At 38.8% G+C, this 20851-nt stretch overlaps 2 protein-coding genes and 1 pseudogene across 6 annotated transcripts in view; 2 read left to right on the forward strand and 1 right to left on the reverse strand.

The window, feature by feature from the left end:
* ABHD18 (abhydrolase domain containing 18) overlaps window positions 1-10682 on the reverse strand; it is a 37660-nt gene extending 26978 nt beyond the window's left edge. For 2 of the 3 annotated variants that reach the window (XM_070474867.1, XM_070474865.1), the window contains exons 1-2: window positions 10423-10682; window positions 10000-10193 (exon numbers count right to left, since the gene is read on the reverse strand). In XM_070474867.1, coding sequence (XP_070330968.1) covers window positions 10000-10015 — 16 coding nt within the window. In that variant the 5' untranslated portion in view covers window positions 10016-10193; window positions 10423-10682. The remainder of the gene's footprint in view (window positions 1-9999; window positions 10194-10422) is intronic. The other variant, XM_070474866.1, reaches the window with a different exon arrangement.
* Window positions 1019-1913, forward strand: LOC110142069 (high mobility group protein B3 pseudogene; annotated as a pseudogene).
* A 95-nt stretch (window positions 10683-10777) lies between the features above and the next one.
* MFSD8 (major facilitator superfamily domain containing 8) overlaps window positions 10778-20851 on the forward strand; it is a 37244-nt gene continuing 27170 nt past the window's right edge. The window contains exons 1-3 of one of the 3 annotated variants that reach the window (XM_070474864.1): window positions 10907-10954; window positions 14362-14411; window positions 17482-17573. In XM_070474864.1, coding sequence (XP_070330965.1) covers window positions 17555-17573 — 19 coding nt within the window. In that variant the 5' untranslated portion in view covers window positions 10907-10954; window positions 14362-14411; window positions 17482-17554. Of the gene's footprint in view, window positions 10955-10986; window positions 11388-14361; window positions 14412-17481; window positions 17574-20851 lie in introns of those variants that run through there. The other 2 variants (XM_070474862.1, XM_070474863.1) reach the window with 2 other exon arrangements.

Here is a 20851-nt window from a genome sequence, read left to right on the forward strand (position 1 = left end):
AGGAGGAAAATCAATTCCATTTAAAGAAGAGGATGAAAGCAAAAATCAATTTGAAGAACCCTTATGTACTCATTTATTTGCCACTTCCTCTGAAAAAATTTCTTTTAAACATTTCCTAAAACATTCTAAGAATTTTCAACAGTCACTTTGAAAGTTAATCCAGAACTGAATGACATAAGCTTCCTAGAATACCTACAGATGATGATAAAATACATTTTCAGCTTTCTTTTTACCACTTTACAAAAGTATAGTCAAATACAAATACAGTCAAAATTTAATGTTAACAAGGGAGAAATGTCAATAATGTTGACATTATCTGTTGATAATTTTTCTACTCAACTGATTTGCATTGTTAATCAGAGAGGGGAACTCCTGTTACTAGTTTTTGTGGCAGTGGCTAAAGCCTTTATGTGTTATTACTTAAATTTAACAACTTTAGTTTTCAGCTGAATCTTATAGGACAAAAAAAAACTAAGAATTTCTTTACCTTAATGCACCAACCTCTTAAATGACATTTTCTGACTGAACGATTTTTAAAGATTTTGTAATGAAATTATATACTATTTTCACTCAATTACCCATTTCTACATGTTTTACAACTATGTGGTATTCTGACATTGATACATAGTTTGCTGAAAAATCTTTTGCTGTTGCCTAGCGAAGTCAAACTCTGCATACCATAAGAATTGTCCTCTGAAGTATGAATGACCAGACGTGATATACCTGCAAATAGCTGTGATGAAAGGAGACATCATTTGAACATTTGCAGAGGCTGGAGATGGTGTAGAGAGGCAAAGCTTGGAGACTTTCCCAAGTAGTTAGCAGTTCACTATAATTTGTTGTTGCTGTTTCTGTAACTTTTTTAATAAACTGAAGCATAACTTAAAAGTAGAAATCATAAGTATAATTGATTTATTTTCATAAAATGAACAACCTATATTTTATATGGATGATTATAACTAAAAGTGGTTGCAAAAGAGAAGGAAAGGTTATAAAGAAAAATCAAAGTTTAGAGACTAGCGAACAATACAGTCAAGATGGCTAAAGGTGATCCCAAAAAACCAAAGGGCAAGATGTCTGCTTATGCCTTCTTTGTGCAGACGTGCAGAGAGGAACATAAGAAGAAAAACCCAGAGGTCCCTGTCAATTTTGCTGAATTTTCCAAGAAATGCTCTGAGAGGTGGAAGACCATGTCCGGGAAAGAGAAGTCGAAATTTGATGAGATGGCAAAGGCGGATAAAGTGCGCTATGATCGGGAAATGAAGGATTATGGACCAGCTAAGGGAGGCAAGAAAAAGAAGGACCCTAATGCCCCCAAGAGACCACCGTCTGGATTTTTCCTATTTTGCTCTGAATTCCGTCCCAAGATCAAGTCTACAAACCCTGGCATCTCAATTGGAGATGTGGCGAAGAAACTGGGCGAGATGTGGAATAACTTAAGTGACAGTGAGAAGCAGCCATACATCAACAAGGCAGCAAAGCTGAAGCAGAAGTATGAGAAGGATGTTGCAGACTATAAGTCTAAAGGGAAGTTTGATGGCGCCAAGGGTCCTGCTAAAGTTGCCCGGAAAAAGGTGGAAGAGGAAGATGAAGAGGAGGAGGAGGAGGACGAGGAGGAGGAGGAGGAGGAAGAGGATGAATAAAAAAAAAACTGTTGATCTGTCTCCTTGTGAATACCTTAGAGTAGGGAGCGCCTTGATTGACACACCTCTCACCCAAGACGTGTCTGTTGCCCTCATTAGGTTTAATCACCCAATTGGCTCATGATCATATCTTAGTCTCTCCATGTGCTCTAGCAGTTGTAAGTGGTTTACATTAAGTGGCCATGGGTGTCTGGAGCACCTGGAAACTGTATCAAAGTTGTACATATTTCCAAACATTTTTAAAATGAAAAGGCTCTCGTGTTCTCCTCACTCTGTGCACTTTGCTGTTGGTGTGACAAGGCATTTAAAGATGTTTCTGGCATTTTTTTTTTAATCTGTAAGGTGGTGTGTTAATTCTATGGTCATTGGCTAGAAATCCCGAGTTCTCAACTGTACATATCTATAGTTTGTAAAAAGAACAAAGCAACCGAGACACACTCTTGATGCTCCTTGCTTGGTGTGGAGGCTGTGTGGGGGCAATGCCTTCCGGAGGGGCCGTAGCTCAGGGCGTGCACTGCGGGGCTGGACCTGTGGATACTGCAGTGGGCATCCATTTAGCTTCAGGTTGTCTTGTTTTTGTATATAGCGACATAGCATCCCGCTGCCATTCTTAGCTGTGGAAAGGGGAGGGGGGTCAGCAGGCATGAGAAGTGTTTTGGATCCTTTTTAGTTGAAGTGCGGTAGTTTTAAACTGTTGTTTTTTTTTTTTCAAACAAACTGTAGAACTGTTCATTGTCAGCAAAGCCAAGAGCCACTGCACCAGTGAAAGTTCAAGAACCTTCTGTACTAAACACGATCTGCAATGTTCTGTTATTTTTTTTTGTATGTTTAGAATGTTGAAATGTTTTTGAAGTTAAATAAACAGTATTACATTTTTAAAAAAAAAAAAAAAAAGAAAAATCAAAGTTTTAACTGAGTCTTCAGGGAGATTAGTCAGGCAGATAGAAGATATGTAAACACAAAAAGCAAGATGTGAAAAAGTGTGACTTGCAGAAATAACAGAGGGCCCAAAGAATAGGATCTCAAATGAGCAGGAAATACATCATGCTATTAGTAACATTTATCTAGTGGAGACTGATTGTTGAGTTTAAAGATTCATAATAATTTGGATTTTAATAATCTGGATTTTAAGTCTTTACCTATCAGATTCATAGCAAAAAGCTTTTACCATTCCACTAATTTTAAAAATTAGTTTTTTATGCATTCCACACATTTTCTTAAATATTTATATAATCAAACCAACCCATTGCACCATATCCAAGAGAACTCCCTAAAACACTGCAGTAAATATAAAATTCAATTTTTTTTAAATGTTAAATTCCTTTTTCTTATCGGAGATCACTTGGGATTTTGTTTAATGGGGGTTCATAGTTGGTACCTCTATCATCAAACTGAGTACTAACACATCTGCAAAAATTATTCTTAGCTTGTAGACCATACAAAAACTGGCAGGTTGGCGCATAGGCCATAATTTGCTTACCCTTGAGCTAGAAAATCAAATAAATCATAGATATGTCATGAATATCACAACACTGTCAAAAATGCAAAGATAAACTAAAATGGCATAAATAAAATACAGATACTGATTTTAAGATAATTCATTACGTCACAAATTGAAAGTGTTAGTTGCTCAGTTGTATGGACTGTAGCAACCCCATGGACTGTAGCCTGTCAGGCTCCTCTGTCTAAGGAATTCTCCAGGCAAGAATACTGGAGTGGGTAGCTAGTCCTTCCTTCAAGGGATATTCCTGACTCTGGGGTCAAACCCCGGTCTCCCACATTGCAGGCAGATTCTTTACTAAGCCTCCAGGCATTATGACAGAGGGTAGACCTAAAATTTGTATTCTATCTAAAATAATTTTAATTAGCCATATTCTCTCTGTCTTAAAATTTAGAATTTGGTAGCTGTAAAAAGCGGAAGCAAAGCAAATATCGTGTATACATATATTGTATATATACATGTGCTGTGCTGAGTTGCTTAGTTGTGTCCCACTCTTTGTGACCCCACGGACTGTAGCCCACCAGGCTCCTCTGTCCACAGGGATTCTCCAGTCAAGAATACTGGAGTGGGTTGCTATGCCCTCTTCCAGGGAATCTTCCCAACTCAGGGATTGAACTCAGGTTTCCCACATTGCAGGCAGATTCTTCACGGTGGAGCCAGCAGGGAAGCCCAAGATTACTGGAGTGGGTAGCTTATCCCTTCTCTAGGGGAAATTCCTGACCCAGGAATCGAACGGGGGTCTCCTGCGATGCAGGTAAATTCTTTGCCAGCTGAGCTACCAGGGAAGCTGGAAATATACATACAATGACACATTATTCAGCTTTAAAAAGGGAGTAAAATTCTAACAAATGTTACACTATATGATGCTACTTTTATGAGCTACCTAGAGCAGCCAGATTCATACATGGAAAGCAGAGTGGTGGTTTTCAAGGACTGAGGGGAAGGGGAAATGGAGGAGGGTGATGGGTGTACAGTTTCAGTTCTGCACATTGAGAGCTCTACAGATGGATGGTGGTGAGAGTTGCACCTAATACCACCCAACCATACAATTAAAAATGGCTAAGTTGGTGAATTTTATGTTATGTGTATTTTACCATAAAAATATGAAACCATTTTAGAAATTGGAATTGATTTGATTTGATCATTTCTCTTCAAAATTTTTCAGAGGTAGTAAACTGACAATTTCCCTCTTAACAACTTTCTCAGTAAGCAGAAGTAATTCATTTGACCCTAGTAATTCTATTGACCCTAGAACAGAACTCAAGGCTCTTACTATTCTCTTCAAAATACACTACTGTGTAATTTAAATATTTGAAGACTTCACTAAGACCTTTAAATAAAAGAATTTGAGAAACAAATCTTTAGAATCAAGTTGGTCCCTCCCTCCCTCTCCCTCCACCCCCATCTTCTCACTTCCCCTCTCTTCAGGGTTGTTCCAAGAACACAGGCTACTTGGGTTTCTGCTTGGGGTATCATGTAGCTCTTATCAAGGTTGTTGGCTGGGCTGCATTCTCATTTGGAAGCTTGAATGGAGAAGAACCGCTTTTAAGTTCACTCAGGCTGTTGACAGAATTCATTTCAGCTTCAGTATTTTGCTCAGCCAGAGGCCAGCCTCAGCTGCTGGGGACCACTCACAGCTCCCCACCACATGGTTCTCTTCACAGGAAGTTCACAAAAGTTTACTTCTTTAAGGCCAACAGGACAGTGAGAGTGAGTGTGCTGACAAGATAAAGTCTTCTACAGTCCTGCCCACTCAAAGGGAGGGGATTACCCAAAGAAGTAAACAGGAGGGCTACCTTAGAGACTGTCACACTGGGAGAAACCAGTTGTACATCTCAGCCTTTGAGTGAAATGACTGGGCTGACACCCTCACGGCTCTCAATGCCAGAGGTGACAATCACCGTCTTCCCACTGTACCACCACCAGGACAAACAAATTGCAGAGATCTGAATAAACATCTGTTTATAAGCAAGTGAGCTCTTGAAAGTTTGTCTAAATCACATTTATATACTTCCATTCACTCAAGAACACTTGCCCAGAGAAACAAACAAAATCCCTCAAAGCAAAATAAAAACCATTGCACCTTAGTATTTTTTATAGCATTTTGCTTTTTACTCACTAAGCAAATTATAAAAGGCAAACTGGCTTCTAAAATGTTGTCCTCATCATATATAGTTTCTACTTTAGTGCAATTATTAAAATCAAGTAAGTATATAAAGTATATGTTTAAATTGCTTGACCAGCTATTTTTTTTTTTTAAAGGTAAATGTCAATATGTGTAGTCTTTGATCCCAGTTCCTGGGGTAGAGCTCTTAAAACTCTTGGAATTCCCTGAATGATAGGAGTGTCTTTATGCTGGGGCCCTAGAGAGATTCAGGATAATTTCTGGCTGGACACCATAAAAACCAACTATTTGATTAGAGGGCTGATTCAGGCCAGCCTGACCTCCAAGAGAGAAAAGGAGCTGGAGATGCACTGAATCACATTGCTAAGGATCCAATCAGTCAAGAAGACCCCAATGATAACTCTACACTGAGGCATGGCAGAGCTTCTTGGGTAATGAACATGTGCTGGAGAATGATGCACGCTGACTCCAGAATAAAAGAAAATGGAAACTTCACACTTCCTCTTATGACTTGCCTCATTTGTCTCTTCATGGGGCTGTTGCTAAGTTGTATCCCTTATAAGGAAGCTAGAAGAAGGATGGTATAGTGGTTTATGTAGTTCTTTTGAGTTGTTCCAGCAAATTATTAACCCAAGGGCTCACAGGAACTCCCAAATCTATAGTCAAGTCAGTTAAAAGTGTGGTTGGCCTTGGAAGCAATGGCATCTGGACAACTGAACCTTTAACTAGTGGGAACTGCACGAACTCCTGTGGTGTTAATCTATGGGTGATCAATATCAGAGTTGAACTGAGTATACCCAGCTGGGGTAGAAATGGAACAGTTTATTCTTTAACCAAATAGCAAAATTCTGAATTAGTGTTCCATATTTCAAATAAGGGCTTCTCTTGTGGCTAAGCTGGTAAAGAATCCAGCTGCAATGTGAAGACCTGGGTTCAATCCCTGGGTTGGGAAGATCCCGTGGAGAAGGGAAAGGCTACCCACTCCAGTATTCTGGCCTGGAGAATTCCATGGATTGTATAGTCCATTGGGTTGCTTAAGAGACCAACTCTTTATATATTAAGATATGTAACTCTAGCATAAGGAAAAGACAATACTGAGTGATAAATGATAATTTTAATTATTTTATTCCTTGGATCTTTCTGGAATTGTTCAAAAATAGTATTGATACATTTTTGTATACATTTATCACACTGTAGGAGAACAATGGCATGTTGTTACAACACAGGACTTCACAATTTTTTGCAAGTATTTTAGACTGTTTACTTTCTCTACAGTGGCAGGAAAAGAATGGGGTAGGGTGGTCCATATCTTCCTCTGTTATATCCATAACATCAACAGCAATATGCATATTCCAAGTTAGTGTAAAAAAGAACAAAATCCCAACACTCATGTTTTACAGTAACAAAAGTATGTGAGACAACCCATTTTTCTACATCATATTCTTTTGAGTTGGTAACAGATAAACAAGCTAAGACAAACATGCAAAAGTAGAAAGTTGCAGGGACTTCCCTGACGGTCCAGTGGTTAAGCCTCCATGATTCTAATGCAGGGGACATGGGTTCCATCCCTGGTCAGGGAATTAAGATAATGCATGCTACACAGCATGGCCAAAAAAAAAAAAAAAGGTACAAAGTTGCCAAAGAACAGGAAAAAGTGAAAGTGAAAATGTTAGTCACTCAGTGGTGCCCAACTCTTTGCGATCCCATGGACTACAGCCTGCCAGGTTCCTTTATCCACTTCAGGTAAGAACACTGGAGTGGGTAGACATTCCCTTCTCCAGGGGATCTTCCCTACCCAGAGATTTAACTTGGGTCTCTGTCATTGCAGGCAGATTCTTCACCATCTGAACCACCAGGGAGGCCCCCAAAGAATGGAAAAGAACCTGAGAAAAGTGAACTCTTCAAATATTTTGTAAAGTACTATATTTATTGTTGTTTAGTCGCTAAGTTCAAAGTGTCCAACTCTTTTGCAATCCCATGGACTGTAGCCCGCCAGGCTCCTCTGTCCACGGAATTCTCCAGGCAAGAATATTGGAGTGGGTTGCCATTTCCTCCTCCAGGGGATCTTCCTGACCCAGGGATCGAACCCTCATCTCTTTATCGCCTGCACTGGCAGGCGGGTTCTTCCTAGAAGCCCTCTGGGACTCTGGGGTTACTCTAAAAGCTCAGTTGCTAAGTGGTGTCGGACTCTGCGACCCTGTGGGCTGTAGCCTGCCAGCAAGGTTGTCTGGCAAAAATACTAGAGTGGTTTGCCATTTCCTTCTCCAAGATCTTAAACCCCATTTCATCACTAAGAACAATATAAAAGATCAAGTTTTCTGGGATGCCCTAAACTTGTAGGTTTTTCCAAGCAGGGCTAACAGCTATCCAGTGTCACCATAAACAGATTTTAATCCAAACCTAGGGTAAAGATAACTCCCATTTACCATGAGAAGGTACCATCTGGAGCCACATCAGATACTTTTTAAAGCCCTCGACTGACATTAGTGAGCCTCTGTAGAAACCGGACCCACTTTCGAAGTGTGTATCAAGCCAGACTGACACAATTGTCATCTATACTTTTATATAGCCAATGCAAAAAAGAAAAACAAAGTGAAACAAAAATAGAAGTTCCAGCACAGTGCCAAGGAATGAAGTGTTTCCTAGAAATGTGCTCCACTGCAAAATGACACTCTACATCTATTAAGCCATCTAGTACTTTCATCTCTTATCATTCTGTACATAAGCATTTAAATGCAACCCTAGGTGGGAGGGGGGATCGGGATGGGGAATACATGTAAATCCATGGCTAATTCATGTCAATGTATGACAAAAACCACTACAATATTGTAAAGTAATTAGCCTCCAACTAATAAAAATAAATGAAAAAAAAATAAAAATAAAAGTTTTTAAAAACTATAAATAAATAAATAAATGCAACCCTAATTGTTTCTGGACTTTTATCCTCAAATAGTTGATACACACATATCTCAAAGGTATACATGAAATTATACCACCATGTACAAGAACTTTAATCCACAAAAATGTAGACTTAATTTTTACATTTTTAAATAACTTATTTTCAACACAAATTTAAGTAGTAGTTTATACTGGAGTTAAGATACACCTGATATCCTCTATTAAAATTTACTACCCTACCTCAACAAATTTAATTCCTTTTAACCTTACACTGGAGAAGAGTAAAAAAACAACAACTTTATTTGGTTATTTGTTTGGAGGGGTATCTAGTCTAGCTGTCTATCTGCTATCTATTCTATTCTAAGCAGTCATCTATGGAAATCCAACCGGCAGACTGTCTCATAGGCTTATGTGAAACATTCAGCAAATAATCAAATTTCAAATTTAGTTCTTTTCCACAGGCTTTAAAATAAATAATTAGGTTTTTAAACATTTAAAAAAAATGTTTACTTTGAGTGTTGCATGTTTCCTAAGAAATGATTTGTTTTTTTTTTTTCTTTTAATTGGTACAATACATACAGCTTATTTACATTTCATCAGTTGTATGTGTACTCATTCCATGTACTTCTGCCATCTAAAGTCATCACTTGGAGACAACAATGGAAAACAGCCGTGTCAGAAGACCTGGGTTCCTCCACTAGCAGCGTGACCTTGAGTAAGCCACCTTAAACTATAAAAGGGGAATAATAGCTGGCCTAATACATAATAGCAAATTATTTCATTTTTATAGAAATTGATAATCTATTTTGAAATATTTTGAGAGATATGGGAAAAGATTCTTCTTTACATTTTTTCCATAGGAAGGCTGGTGCTGAAAAGCACAGGCTTTATAGTCAAGAGTCCTGTGTTTCTTAGATTCTAGTTCTATTGCTAACTAGAGGTGTGACCCTAAGCATATTACTTAATCTCCATACTTTCAATTTCCTTGTATGCTCGAGACAATTCCACTTCCGAGGATTCTTGAAGGGATGAAATGAATCAATTCAGTAAGTATTCATTCGACATATATTATTTAGTAACCATTCTGCTAGGTTCAATATTGGCTAAAAATTCCTTTGTAAAAATATATATATGTATGTCTATATGCCATATACATATATGCCATACACTGTGCTAGACTCCAGAGATTAAAAAAGAAGTCAAAGATATATTAAAGCAACATCATGACAAAAAAATACTAACTTTACCCATGTACTTTCTTGGAACCAGTCATAGAAATCTGATATGTTTTTGTAAACTGTTACAAACAAATCTGCAAGACTGAATCCAGTACAGTGTCAGGTCTGGATTCAGAAGATAACCCTGAACTAATAAACACATTTTAAGTTTAGTTGTTTACCAGTGGAATGTGTCTAACAGGATACACACAAGGTCACAAGCAAGACAAAGATCAGAAGTGATGGTATATTAACTAGTATAGGGTCTGGCACAGGAGAAGTGCTCATAAATATTGATCAAAAGAATTGAATCTGGGTCCCAACTCTGCCACTTTCACAGTGAGTGATTCTGGGTAAGTTATTAACTTCTCTAGACCTTAGTTCTCTGTAAAGTAGAAATGTGTCTGCTTTACCTATCTCATAGGACTGTTGTGATCAGATGAAATCACATAAGAATGTATCTAGTGCTAATAACACAGTAATTGTGACACACACGACTACTGCTACCAATTACCTTACAAGCCTGCTTGTAGGGGTAAGGTGTTAACATGGAAGCGCCAGGAAAGAAATAGCACCATGATCTACTGAAACAAACAAAAACACCCCATAACATACTTCTTAAAATTGTCATATTCCTTGTGATGAAAAGAGCTGGTCATTGTCAAACAGGTGCTGTGTCTTTTCTAACCCCCAGGTTACAGCAGCCGACTCTGCTGAGTGACCTCTTGCACGGCTGAAGCCCCCAGTCCACGCAGGCTGCAAAGGGTTCGAATCTGAGGAGCAGCTGGACCTCATCTCCATCCCAGGTCCTAATAAGGCAGTACGGGTAAGGTGCCTTTGCAGTCAGCCGAGCAAAGAAAACCACGGCGCGTAGACACTTCCACCTTCCACAGGCGGAGGGACAGCCCGCCAGCCCACCTCACTCCGGCCGGGACCCCCGAGTCTCCCGCCAAGCCTTGCGCTCTCAGTACCTGCCTCCTGGCACGTAGGCAAGCGCTGCAAGAGGTCTGGGAAGCGCGGCCTGGAACAGCTACTTACTCAGTGGCCGCTTGGCGGACGCCTGCTGTCCAGCTGGCTGAGACTCCCAGCGCCACGGCTCCCTAGGCTCCTGGGACTCGCCGTCCTTCTGAGGCCCAAACACAGCGACAACAGTCTCCCCAGGAACTGAGAAGCGAGAGGTAGACTACAGAGCCGTATAGGGAGGAGGATGAATTCTGGGCAGAGTGGCTGTTTGGACACGCCCCCAACCCTCCCTGGAGGCGGAGAGGCTCGGACCCGAGAGGAGGATGAGGACTTAAAGCTCCGCCCTTAACCCCCATCATCCGCTCGGCACCGCCCCGCCGCCTGCGTGACCCCGCCTCTGACCCGGGGGCGCTCCGCCCTCTCTGGTCGCCTGGCGTGCACGCGCACTCGCCGGCCTGTTTTGACAGCTTCAGGACGTCTTGGAAGGGAGGGAGCAGGAAGTGTCGCGAGAGTTGGCCCCAAGCCTTGTGGGAGCTGTAACGATGGCGAGTTTAGGGGTCGACTCTGAGCAGGAGCCGCTCTTAGGGGACACGACACCCGGAAGCAGGTGAGCGGATGTTGGGGGAAGGCTCCCCGTACTCTCCTGCGCTGTTGGAACTGGCGCCTTTCCCTGCGTCAGGCTTAGTGGGCAGAATAAGGGGTGCCAGAGCGGCTGGAGCCGGCGGCAAGTCGCGCGAGATTGGAAGATACGCTGCCACTTCCTAGAAAGGGCGTCGAGCCGTGGAGCACCTTTGAGCCGGCGGGTTCTGGTGAAGGTGTTACAGAAATGCAAACTGCCTCTTGTACTTTCGCTCCGTTGGTGAGGCAGCGACCAAGTCGCTGCTTTCTGGGTTTGGCCCTTTACAGAACCGACCACTGTATATGTTTCACGCTGTTTTAATCGGTATTTGGTCTTAATAGTCACTTGACTAATTGCCTGATAATGATACTTTTTTGCAAGTAAACCTAAGATGAACTCATCTTTGTCCTATGCCAAATGTGTAAGTAATAACTAATTTTTAAGCATTTAGGCGATGAGGTGTATTTTGACTCTAGTTTATGGACTATGCTTTAGAATTGTTTGTTTCTTACTACGCAATCAAATACGTATTTTCACCTTTAGGAATACGAAGTTCAGTATCATTTTATTTTATACATGTATCATTATCACAGTAAGTTAACCAGTAAGTTCACAGGTAAGCTTCAGCTGTCCACAGTCGTGTTAATTTTCTCTCTTTTGTCCCTCTTAAGTACCAGACCTTTTTTAAAAATCACTTCGTTTGGAAGCCTGTGGAAAATGTGTTTGTCGAATCCCCGATGCACTAAACAGAATATATGAAATGTAATTTTTTTAGTTTTTATTTGAGATTATTAAAATGAACATTACTTCTGAAGTATAGTGTAATAGAGTGACGTCTTCTGGGCTTAATGAAGCATTTGTGCCTTTGTGCTTCTATACTAATTTGTTCTACAGTGCCATACTTTTCACATCTTTTTTTTTTTTCTTTCTCCTCCCTGTTCTGTTTCTGGCAAACTATTTCTCCTCTCTTTTGTTACCTGTTGGCAACCTCTGTTTTTGTCCGTGTCAGCAAACCTCTCTTCCCCCAACTTTACTTTGGGATTTCTAGCTTGCTGTGGCTTTGAAAATCATATATGTAAGCTTCATAGAATTGTGGGTAGTTAGAATACAGAAGCTCTGACTGAAAACTAAAGATCTCTCCTACTAATCAAGTGCATGGACTTTGTGACTTTTAGATTTCTTAGCATTGTTTTTGCTTCTTCCTAGTCCTTGGTGGTTTTCCACGTGGAGTCAAGGATCCTTGAATTATGGTTAGATGTAGTCTAATGGTACATTCTGTCACTTTGTCCAAATAAAGGTTAGTTACTCAGTCGTGTCAGACTCTTTGTGACCCCATGGACTGTAGCCAATCAGACTTCTCTGTCCATGGAATTCTCCAGGCAAGAATACTGGATTGGGTAGCCATTCCCTTCTCCAGGAGAATCTTCCTGACCCATGGATCAAATGTGGGTCTCCTGCCTTGCAGGCAGATTCCTTACCATCTGAGCCACCAAATAAACCTACTTTAGGAAGGGAATTCCCCCCCCCCCCCAGCCCCCTTACTTCTTAGCTTCAATTTTGTCCAAGTAATTGATGCCATTGTTGTGGTTGTTCCATCACTCAGTCATGTCCGTCTCTTTGCGATCCAATGGACTGCAGCGTGCCTGGCTTCCCAGTCCTTCACCATCTCCTGGTGTTTATTCAAACTCATGTCCATTGAGTTGGTGATGCCATCCAATCATCCCGTCTTCTATTTTCCTCTTCTCCTCCTGCCTTCAGTCTTTCCCAGCATCAAGGTCTTTTCCAGTGAGTTGGCTCTTCACTTCAGGTGTCCAAAGTATTGGAGTTTCAGCTTCAGCATCAGTCCTTTCAATGAATGTTCAGGATTGGTTTTCTTTAGGATTGATTGGTTTGATCTCCTTGCAGTCCAAGGGATTCTGAAGAGTCTTCTCCAGCACCGCAGTTTGAAAGCGTCAATTCTTTGGTGCTCAGCCTTTATGGTCCAACTCTCACATCTGTACCTGACTACTGGGAAAACCGTAGCTTTGATTAGACGGACCTTTGTTGGCAAAGTAATGTCTCTGCTTTTTAAATGAACTGTCTAGTTTGGTCATAGCTTTTCTTCCAAGAAGCAAGTGTCTTTTAATTTCATGGCTGCAGTCACCATCTGCAGTGATTTTGAAGCCCAAGAAAATAAAATTCTCTGTCATTGTTTCCATTGTTACCCCATCTGTTTGCCATGAAGTGGTGGAACTGTATGCTATGATCTTTGTTTTTTGAATGTTGAGTTGTAAGCCATCTTTTTCACTCTCCTCTTTAACCTTCATCCAAAGACTCTTTAGGTCCTCTTCACTTTCTGCCATAAAGGTGATATCTGAGGTTACTGATATTTCTCCTGGCAGTCTTGATTCCAGCTTGTGCTTCATCTAGCCCAGCATTTCACGTGATGTATTCTGCATGTAAGTTAAATAAGCAGGGTGACAACATACAGCCTTGATGTACTCTTTCCCTATTTTGAAGCAGTCTGATGCTCCTTAGGTTCCATTTAAATTCAGATAGTCTGTCCATCTGAATTTAAATTTATCATTTTTATAAATAAAAAGGGAGTATTTTGAAAATAATTCAGTAAGTTGACTGTCTTTAAAAACATAGTTTCCCTAGTAAAAGGAACAGATATAACATTAGTTAGTAAGCCCTGTTCTCTTTGAATAAATTGCAAAAACTAAATCAATTTCACTACCAACCTTTCATCACTAAGAAGGCTGATTCTGATTTACTGATCTGGTGAGTCCTTAGTGATCCTCACTGACCCTATCCATAGAGTTTAAGAGCGCAGGGGTTGGTAAACTTTTCCTGTAAAGCCCCATATGGTAAATTATGTAGGCTTTGCAGGCCAGGAGGCAAAATCAAACTTATTATATATACTTAGATAACAAGAAAGTAAGCTTCCACAAAATTTTTGCAGTAATGAAATTAAAAATTTAACGGTAAAAGTACAATTTTTTATAATACAGGTCTAATAGTGAGATGAATAGAATTCTTGTGAGGGTGGCATTTTGTTTAATTGAAGTTCAAAGTTAGTGTTTTCTGTTGTGGAATTAATCACAAGTATTCATCTGTAAAAACTATTCTTAGGTCACAGACCGCACAGAAAGAGGTGGTAGAGCAGATTTGGCCTATATAGACAGTAGTTTGCTGATCCCTCTCTTAGAATATCCTAAAGTCTTACAGGTGCTTAAAATTTTTCTTTGCAACTTCAGCCTAATCTCTGTAAAACAGATATTACTAGCACTCATGGTTGTATAGAAGATCCTTATGAAACATTCTCAGTTTATTTGTCTTTTAATTTCTATAACTTTATATCATTACAGTATTCTACCAGTGACCACACACTCCTTTCTCTTATCCTCTTTCAGTGTGGGTTCTTTTTTGTTCTTCAGGAGTTCACAGATGCTCTCTGGTAAAGGTACGATTTTATTTTTTCTCTCAGGAAATCCAATCTTTCTTTTTTTTTTGGTAAGTAAAATATGGCTGCTAACTCAAGAATCCTTCTGTTAGATCTTGATCTGTTGAACCTAAATATGGTTCCTTTTACTTATTCCTGTTGAATTTTATCTAGCTAAGTTTGGTTATCAGTTTACTCCAGTATGTTGTATATTCCTCATTGTTTCAATCACAACTTTGATAAGCATGCTATCATTTGAGGTATAGTTTGAAATGAAAATATTGGACAGGACAAAAGCCTTAGCACTGCAATTTTACTTGAAGGAGAGTCTCAAGTGGAGAACTAATACCAGAATACAGCAATGATAATAGAAAGGAACCAAAATGTTAAGTCACCTTGAAAGTGCAGAATTTTTTCTTCTGCATTAGTGGTACAAGAAAGAAGCCTTTGGGAAGTTACTCTCAGTCATGTGACAGGGTTGGTTGAATCATCAAGGTTAAGAAAATGTAGTAAAAATGATAACTCAATTGAAGGACAGTTATATTCTCCTATATTCCTACTATTTCCAACAAGGAAGAAAGATCCATTTCTTCACCAAAGTTTTATTTTTTGAATTGAAAAGAAGGAAAAGTAAAATATTTGTTTTGAAACATTTTAAATTAAGAAAAATGGACAATACAGTGTAATAAATATCTGATTACCCAGTCACTGTTAGCCTTTTCCACACTGTTCAAATCTCTCTTTCTACACACACGCACACAAAACAGTGTAATAAATATCTAATTACCCAGTCAGTGTTAGCCTTTTCCACACTGTTCAAATCTTTCTACACACACACACACACACACCCCCCACACCCACACACACCTCTTGCCAAACTCCAAAGTAGGTTGCAAACGTTATGTCACTTTATCCTAAATATTATAGTCTTCAGCCTACATCTCCCCCAAACATATTCATTCTTTTACATAGCTGTTTATCACTGTTACCACAGCTAGAAATACACTATTAATTCAAAGTATATACACTGTACTTATATTTTTCTACTTGTTCCAGAAATATACTTTATAGCTATTATTTTTTAAATCATATCTAAGTACTGTTCAGATTTTGACCCTTGGGTCTTTTTAGACTCTGCCATCCTAAAACTGTCCCCTGACCTTCTGTTTCTGTTCTTCCCAACGTTGAGTCCTCTGGCAAGTCTAGGTTAGTTTTCTGTTTTCTTTGGAACATCTCACATTCTGGATTTGTGGACTATTCCTGAGTAGATCCTGGTCAAACATTTCTGGCAAGAACACCCATGGCTTATGTTGAGAACATCCCAGTATGTCAGGGGGCAGTGGATGCCAGGCTATCCTACTGTTGGGAATGCCAAGCTTGACTACGTGGTTAAGAGGATGACTGGTATATCTCTCAATTATTAAGGCTCATGTTCCATTTTCTGACTAGTAAGTCACCGGACAAGTAATACTTTGAGGCTATATGACCTTCCAACCAGTTATTTTTGGATTCGCTGATGCTCTTTGCTTTCATCCGTTGTTACATGGAGAGTAAATGATGATTTTCTATCTTCCCTTTAATATTTGATAGCTGTCATTGAAAGAAGAAAGACTTTTGACTGACCTTTAAGTCAAAGTTACTCAAAAAATTTTATTACATTTTTTTCAGAATCAAATAGTTTTCTTCTCTTGGTTCTTTCTATGACTTAGATAGCATCTGAGCAGATTATTTGAAAATATTTAGGCTTATTTTAGTGATACTTTTATTTATGGTTGTCAATTAGATTTCTGTTCTTCAGAAAATAAAAATGAGTTCATTAAAATTATAGTAGTAACCCAGTACTTTAAAGATATACCAGAATTCCATATATGGGATTGAATGGTGTATATTTTGCTGATAAATGGAACATAAGAAGTCATTTTCTGTTATGTTTGTCTTAATTCTTTGAAAACATAATGCTCGTATTAAATTTGTTAACTCTTTTCGTATGTATATGTGAAAATGTAAGGAGCACACACACTAATGTATCACCTGACAAAGGTAGTCTGTATGATTAGTATACTTACCCTTAATCCAGGTCACAGGCTTATATGAAAACTTAGCCCAGCCTGGAGGGGCCTTGGTCTCTCTTTGGTCCATTAACAGAACTTGTCTGGTAACTCTTGTTGGAGCAAAGGCAAGTGTTTCAGGAGGTCTCAGGGCTAGGAATGTCTTAAGTCACATCAAACCTTCTTGGTGTCACTTATATTAATTTTGCTTCAAGTATCCAGCCAAAACAGTTTCCTACAGCAAAGTTAATTTGATGTCATCAAGTAGAGCATGTCATCATGATGACAGTTATTATCTTTTTTTTTTAATTAAAAATTTATTTTTGGCTGTACTAGGTCATCGTTGCTGCTTGAGCTTTTCTCTAGTTGCAGCGAGTGAGGTCTGCTCTCTAATTGCCCTGCGCAGACTTCTCATTTTGGTGACTTCTCTGGTACCGGCTGCAGGGGGTACAGGCTTCAGCAGTTGGGGCAGCTGGGCTCAGGAGCTGTGGCTCCCGGGCTCTCGAGGGAGCATGGGCTTAGTTGCTCCACAGTATGTGGGGTCTTCTGGAACCAGGGACTGAAACCGTGTCTCCTGCTTTGGCAGGTGAATTCTTTACCACTGAGCCACCAGGGGAGCCTCCATTATTATCTTTTAATAGTTACTAGTTATTTGTCCCACCTGTAGAAGATTGAAGTGACTAGTTTATTTTTATATACTTTATTCATTTTGTCAGTTTAGCAAATTTCAGCACTTTTGTTCATAAATTTTGTAGCATGCCAACGATAGCAAAATAATTGGTTCACAAAATATTTTGCCTGTTTCAGCTACCTCATGTCTCCCCTAGTTTCTATGCACAGTGATATATAAATACATCCATGGAAATTAAAAGATGTAGTACTTATTTATAGATGAATTAATATAGTAAAAACCATTATTGATAAATTAGACCTCTGTCATATAATTTTCATGACTTTAGGAGAGAGGAAATAAAATTGTGCCACAGAAAGATTTGCATGTAATGAGCTAACTGTATACTACTTTTTTTCTTCTTTACATTTAGAGAATGGGATATTATAGAAACTGAGGAGCATTTTAAGAGCCGATGGAGATCTATTAGGATTCTGTATCTTACTATGTTTCTTAGCAGTGTAGGTAAGTATTAAATTTTAAGTAATTTAGAAAATTTAGATAAAACACAACATTTTAATGTCATTTAATTAAAAATTATTTTTTTATTGTGGTAAAACCTAACATCAAATGTACCATCTTAACCATTTCTAAGGTCAGAATGTTAAATGTATCTAGATGGTAGTAACCAGTCTCCAGAACTTTTGTGTCTTGTAAAACTGAAACTCTGTACCAATTAAACAATGACTCATTTCCCCTTCCTCATCAACCCCTGTTAATCATCAGTTTGCTTTCTGTTTCTATGAATTTGAGTACTCTAGATACTTCACATAAATAGAATCATACAGTATCTTATTTTGTGACTGATTTATTTCATTTAGTATTACATCCTTAAGGTGCATCTGTGCTGTGGCATGTGTTAGTATTTCCTTCTTTTTTAAGGCTAATAGTCTGTTGTATAAATTGTAGGAGAGGTATAATTTTTCCTTTATTTTCTTGGTATTTACAGCTGGGGCCTGCGAATTAAACTGACAAAAGGCAGATCAACAGGAGAAGATCATAAAAATTTAGTGATGTTAATATTTTTTATGTTTCACATGGGGCTTCATAGAAAACACGTGAAAACCCCAAAGAAACATTCAGGAGGTTACATACTGTTTTAATAAAGGGCTGTAATTGTGGAGAACTGACTATAGACAAACGAAAGGGGTTGGGCTTCTGGGGATGGTAATTGTGCGAAAGTGACTCGGAGATACATTCGAAACACTAATGGAGGATGCAGGTGGTTTTGTAAGGTTTGCTTGTAACAGGCTTATATCAGCACCTATGCCTCATCTCCAGTGATAAGAATGTTTTCTTCTTCCTGGTACTGGATGAGTACATTTCTCAGGGGAAATTTATGCCCTGTTTTTAGGCAGAAATGGGGAGGGCAGAGAGCCCTACTGTGTCTCCAGTTGCTTTCAGCTCAAAATAATCAGTATGCTAAAGCAGCATGTTTTGAAATAGCATGTGTTGACCTGCTTCAGTATACACCACATTTTGTTTATTCATTTATTTGTTGATGAACATTTGAGTTAATTCAGTGTCTTGTTTCTTAGAAATAGCTGCTGTGAACATGAGTGTGCAAACATCTCATTAACATCCTGCTTTCAGTTCTTTTGGGTATATACCCAGAAGTGGAATTTCTATGTCATATGATAAATCTATTTTTAATTTTTTGAGGAACTGCTATACTTCTTTTCATAGCTGCTGCTGCATTTTACATTCCCATTGACAGTCAGGGTCCAAATTTTTCCGCATCTTCACTAACTGTTATGTTTATTTAATAGATAGTCATTCTAATGAGGCTTCCGAAGTGGCTCAGTGGTAAAGAACCCACCTGCCAATGTAGGAGACGCAGGTTCAATCCTTGGATAGGGAAGATCCCCTGGGAGAGGAAATAGCAACCCACTCCAGTATTCTTGCCTGGGAAATCCCATGGACAGAGGAGCCTGCTGGGCTACAGTCCATGGGGTTGCATAAGAATCTGCACAACTTAGCAACTAAATAGCAGCAAGTCATTCTAATGGACATGAGATGGTAGCTCATTGTGATTTTGATTTGCATTTCCTTGATGATTACTTACACTGGGCATCTTTTCACGTGTGTATTGGCCATCTATATATGATCTTTGAAGAAATGTCTGTTCAAGTCCTTTCCCCATTTTTTAAAAAAAATGATGTTTTTGTTGTTTTGTTTTTATTGAGATGTAGAGTTCTTTGTATGTTCTGAATATAACCCCAGATCAGATATATGATTTGTAAATATTTTCTACCATTCCAGGACTTTTTTTTTCACTCTAATGATTGTGCTTTTTGTTCACAGAAGTTTTAAATTTTGATGTAGTTCAGCAAATCTGTTTTTTTCTTTTGTGGCCTGTGAACCTCATTTAACTTTTATATTGGCTGATTCATGTCAATGTATGGCAAAAACCACTACAATATTGTAAAGTAATTAGCCTCCAACTAATAAAAATAAAAAAAAAAACTTTTATATTGATACATACAAATAGTAAAGTGCTCAGGCATGTCCGACTCTTTGCAACCCCGTGCACTACACAGTCCATGGAATTCTTCAGACCAGAATACTGGAGTGGGTAGCCTTTCCCTTCTCCAGGGGATCTTCCCAATCCAAGGATTGAACCCAGGTCTCCTACATTGCAGGTGGATTCTTTACTGGCTGAGCCACAATGGAAGCTTGAGTGAAGTGCAAAAATCTTAATTTATATAGCTTGATGCATTTTAACCTATTAACATTATTTATGAAAATATATTTACTAAAAAGTTAATCTTTATTAGGAAAAAAATTAAGAACTGTAATTGTGTTAAAATGATAAGGAATATACATGTTTTTTCTCAAATACTATATATATATAGTATTTCTTAATACTGTGATAGTTTTTAAAGGAATGTTTTAGGGGATTAATTCTTTATTTCCAAGCTTGGACCCTCTTAAGTCCATAGGCACTAATTTTACAAATGGTTTCTTTCCCCGAGATGGATTTAGTGGTCATTAGACTAAATTGTTTTCCATATCCTTTCTTTTAATCCCAGGTCACTCTCTTGTTCTCTCTCACTTGCCAGTCTTCTTTATGATTCAACATTGAGGAAAAACAGATTTTAAATAAAGCTAAAACTAAAGAAAAGTACAAAACAAAGGATATTTGGATTGAATATTATTATGCTCTCTACAAATATCAGGAAAAAAAATGTTGATTCAAATAGGCTTGAACAAGTTTGTTAACGACCTGACAATGATGACCAGTAAATGCAGGACATCAAATCTGATCACTTTAATTTATAACGGCAATTTTTTCTTTGTTTTTTCTGTCAATAAAATCCTTAAGAAAAGCAAACAAACAAAAAATTGGCTTGAACAGTGATGTTTTCTTATAAGATGTCCACAGGGGAACAACTCCAGGTGACCTTCCCTGGCTCTGCTTCTGAATAAGTATTTTGGTTTTGCTCTCTTCTGCATATTGCCTTCATCCTTAGGCGACAGCAAGGGTGCAGCAGCACTTCCAGGTGTCAGTCCTTTCACAGCAATTTTTACTGACTGAAAGAGACTTATTTTTTTACCCTCCGAAGAGATGAGGCATCCTTTCCTGGAGGTCCCAAAGTAGACTTCCCCTCACTTCTCACCGATCAGAACAGGGTTACCTGTTAACTTCTAAACCCATCATCAGCTAGAATATTGGAACCTCAGGATTGACCCTCTGGAATTTGGGTGGACACAGTGTCCTCTGAAGTCTGTGACTTTGTGAA

Source organism: Odocoileus virginianus, chromosome 12 (assembly GCF_023699985.2).
Source record: "Odocoileus virginianus isolate 20LAN1187 ecotype Illinois chromosome 12, Ovbor_1.2, whole genome shotgun sequence".
Classification (NCBI taxonomy): Eukaryota; Metazoa; Chordata; class Mammalia; order Artiodactyla; family Cervidae; genus Odocoileus; species Odocoileus virginianus.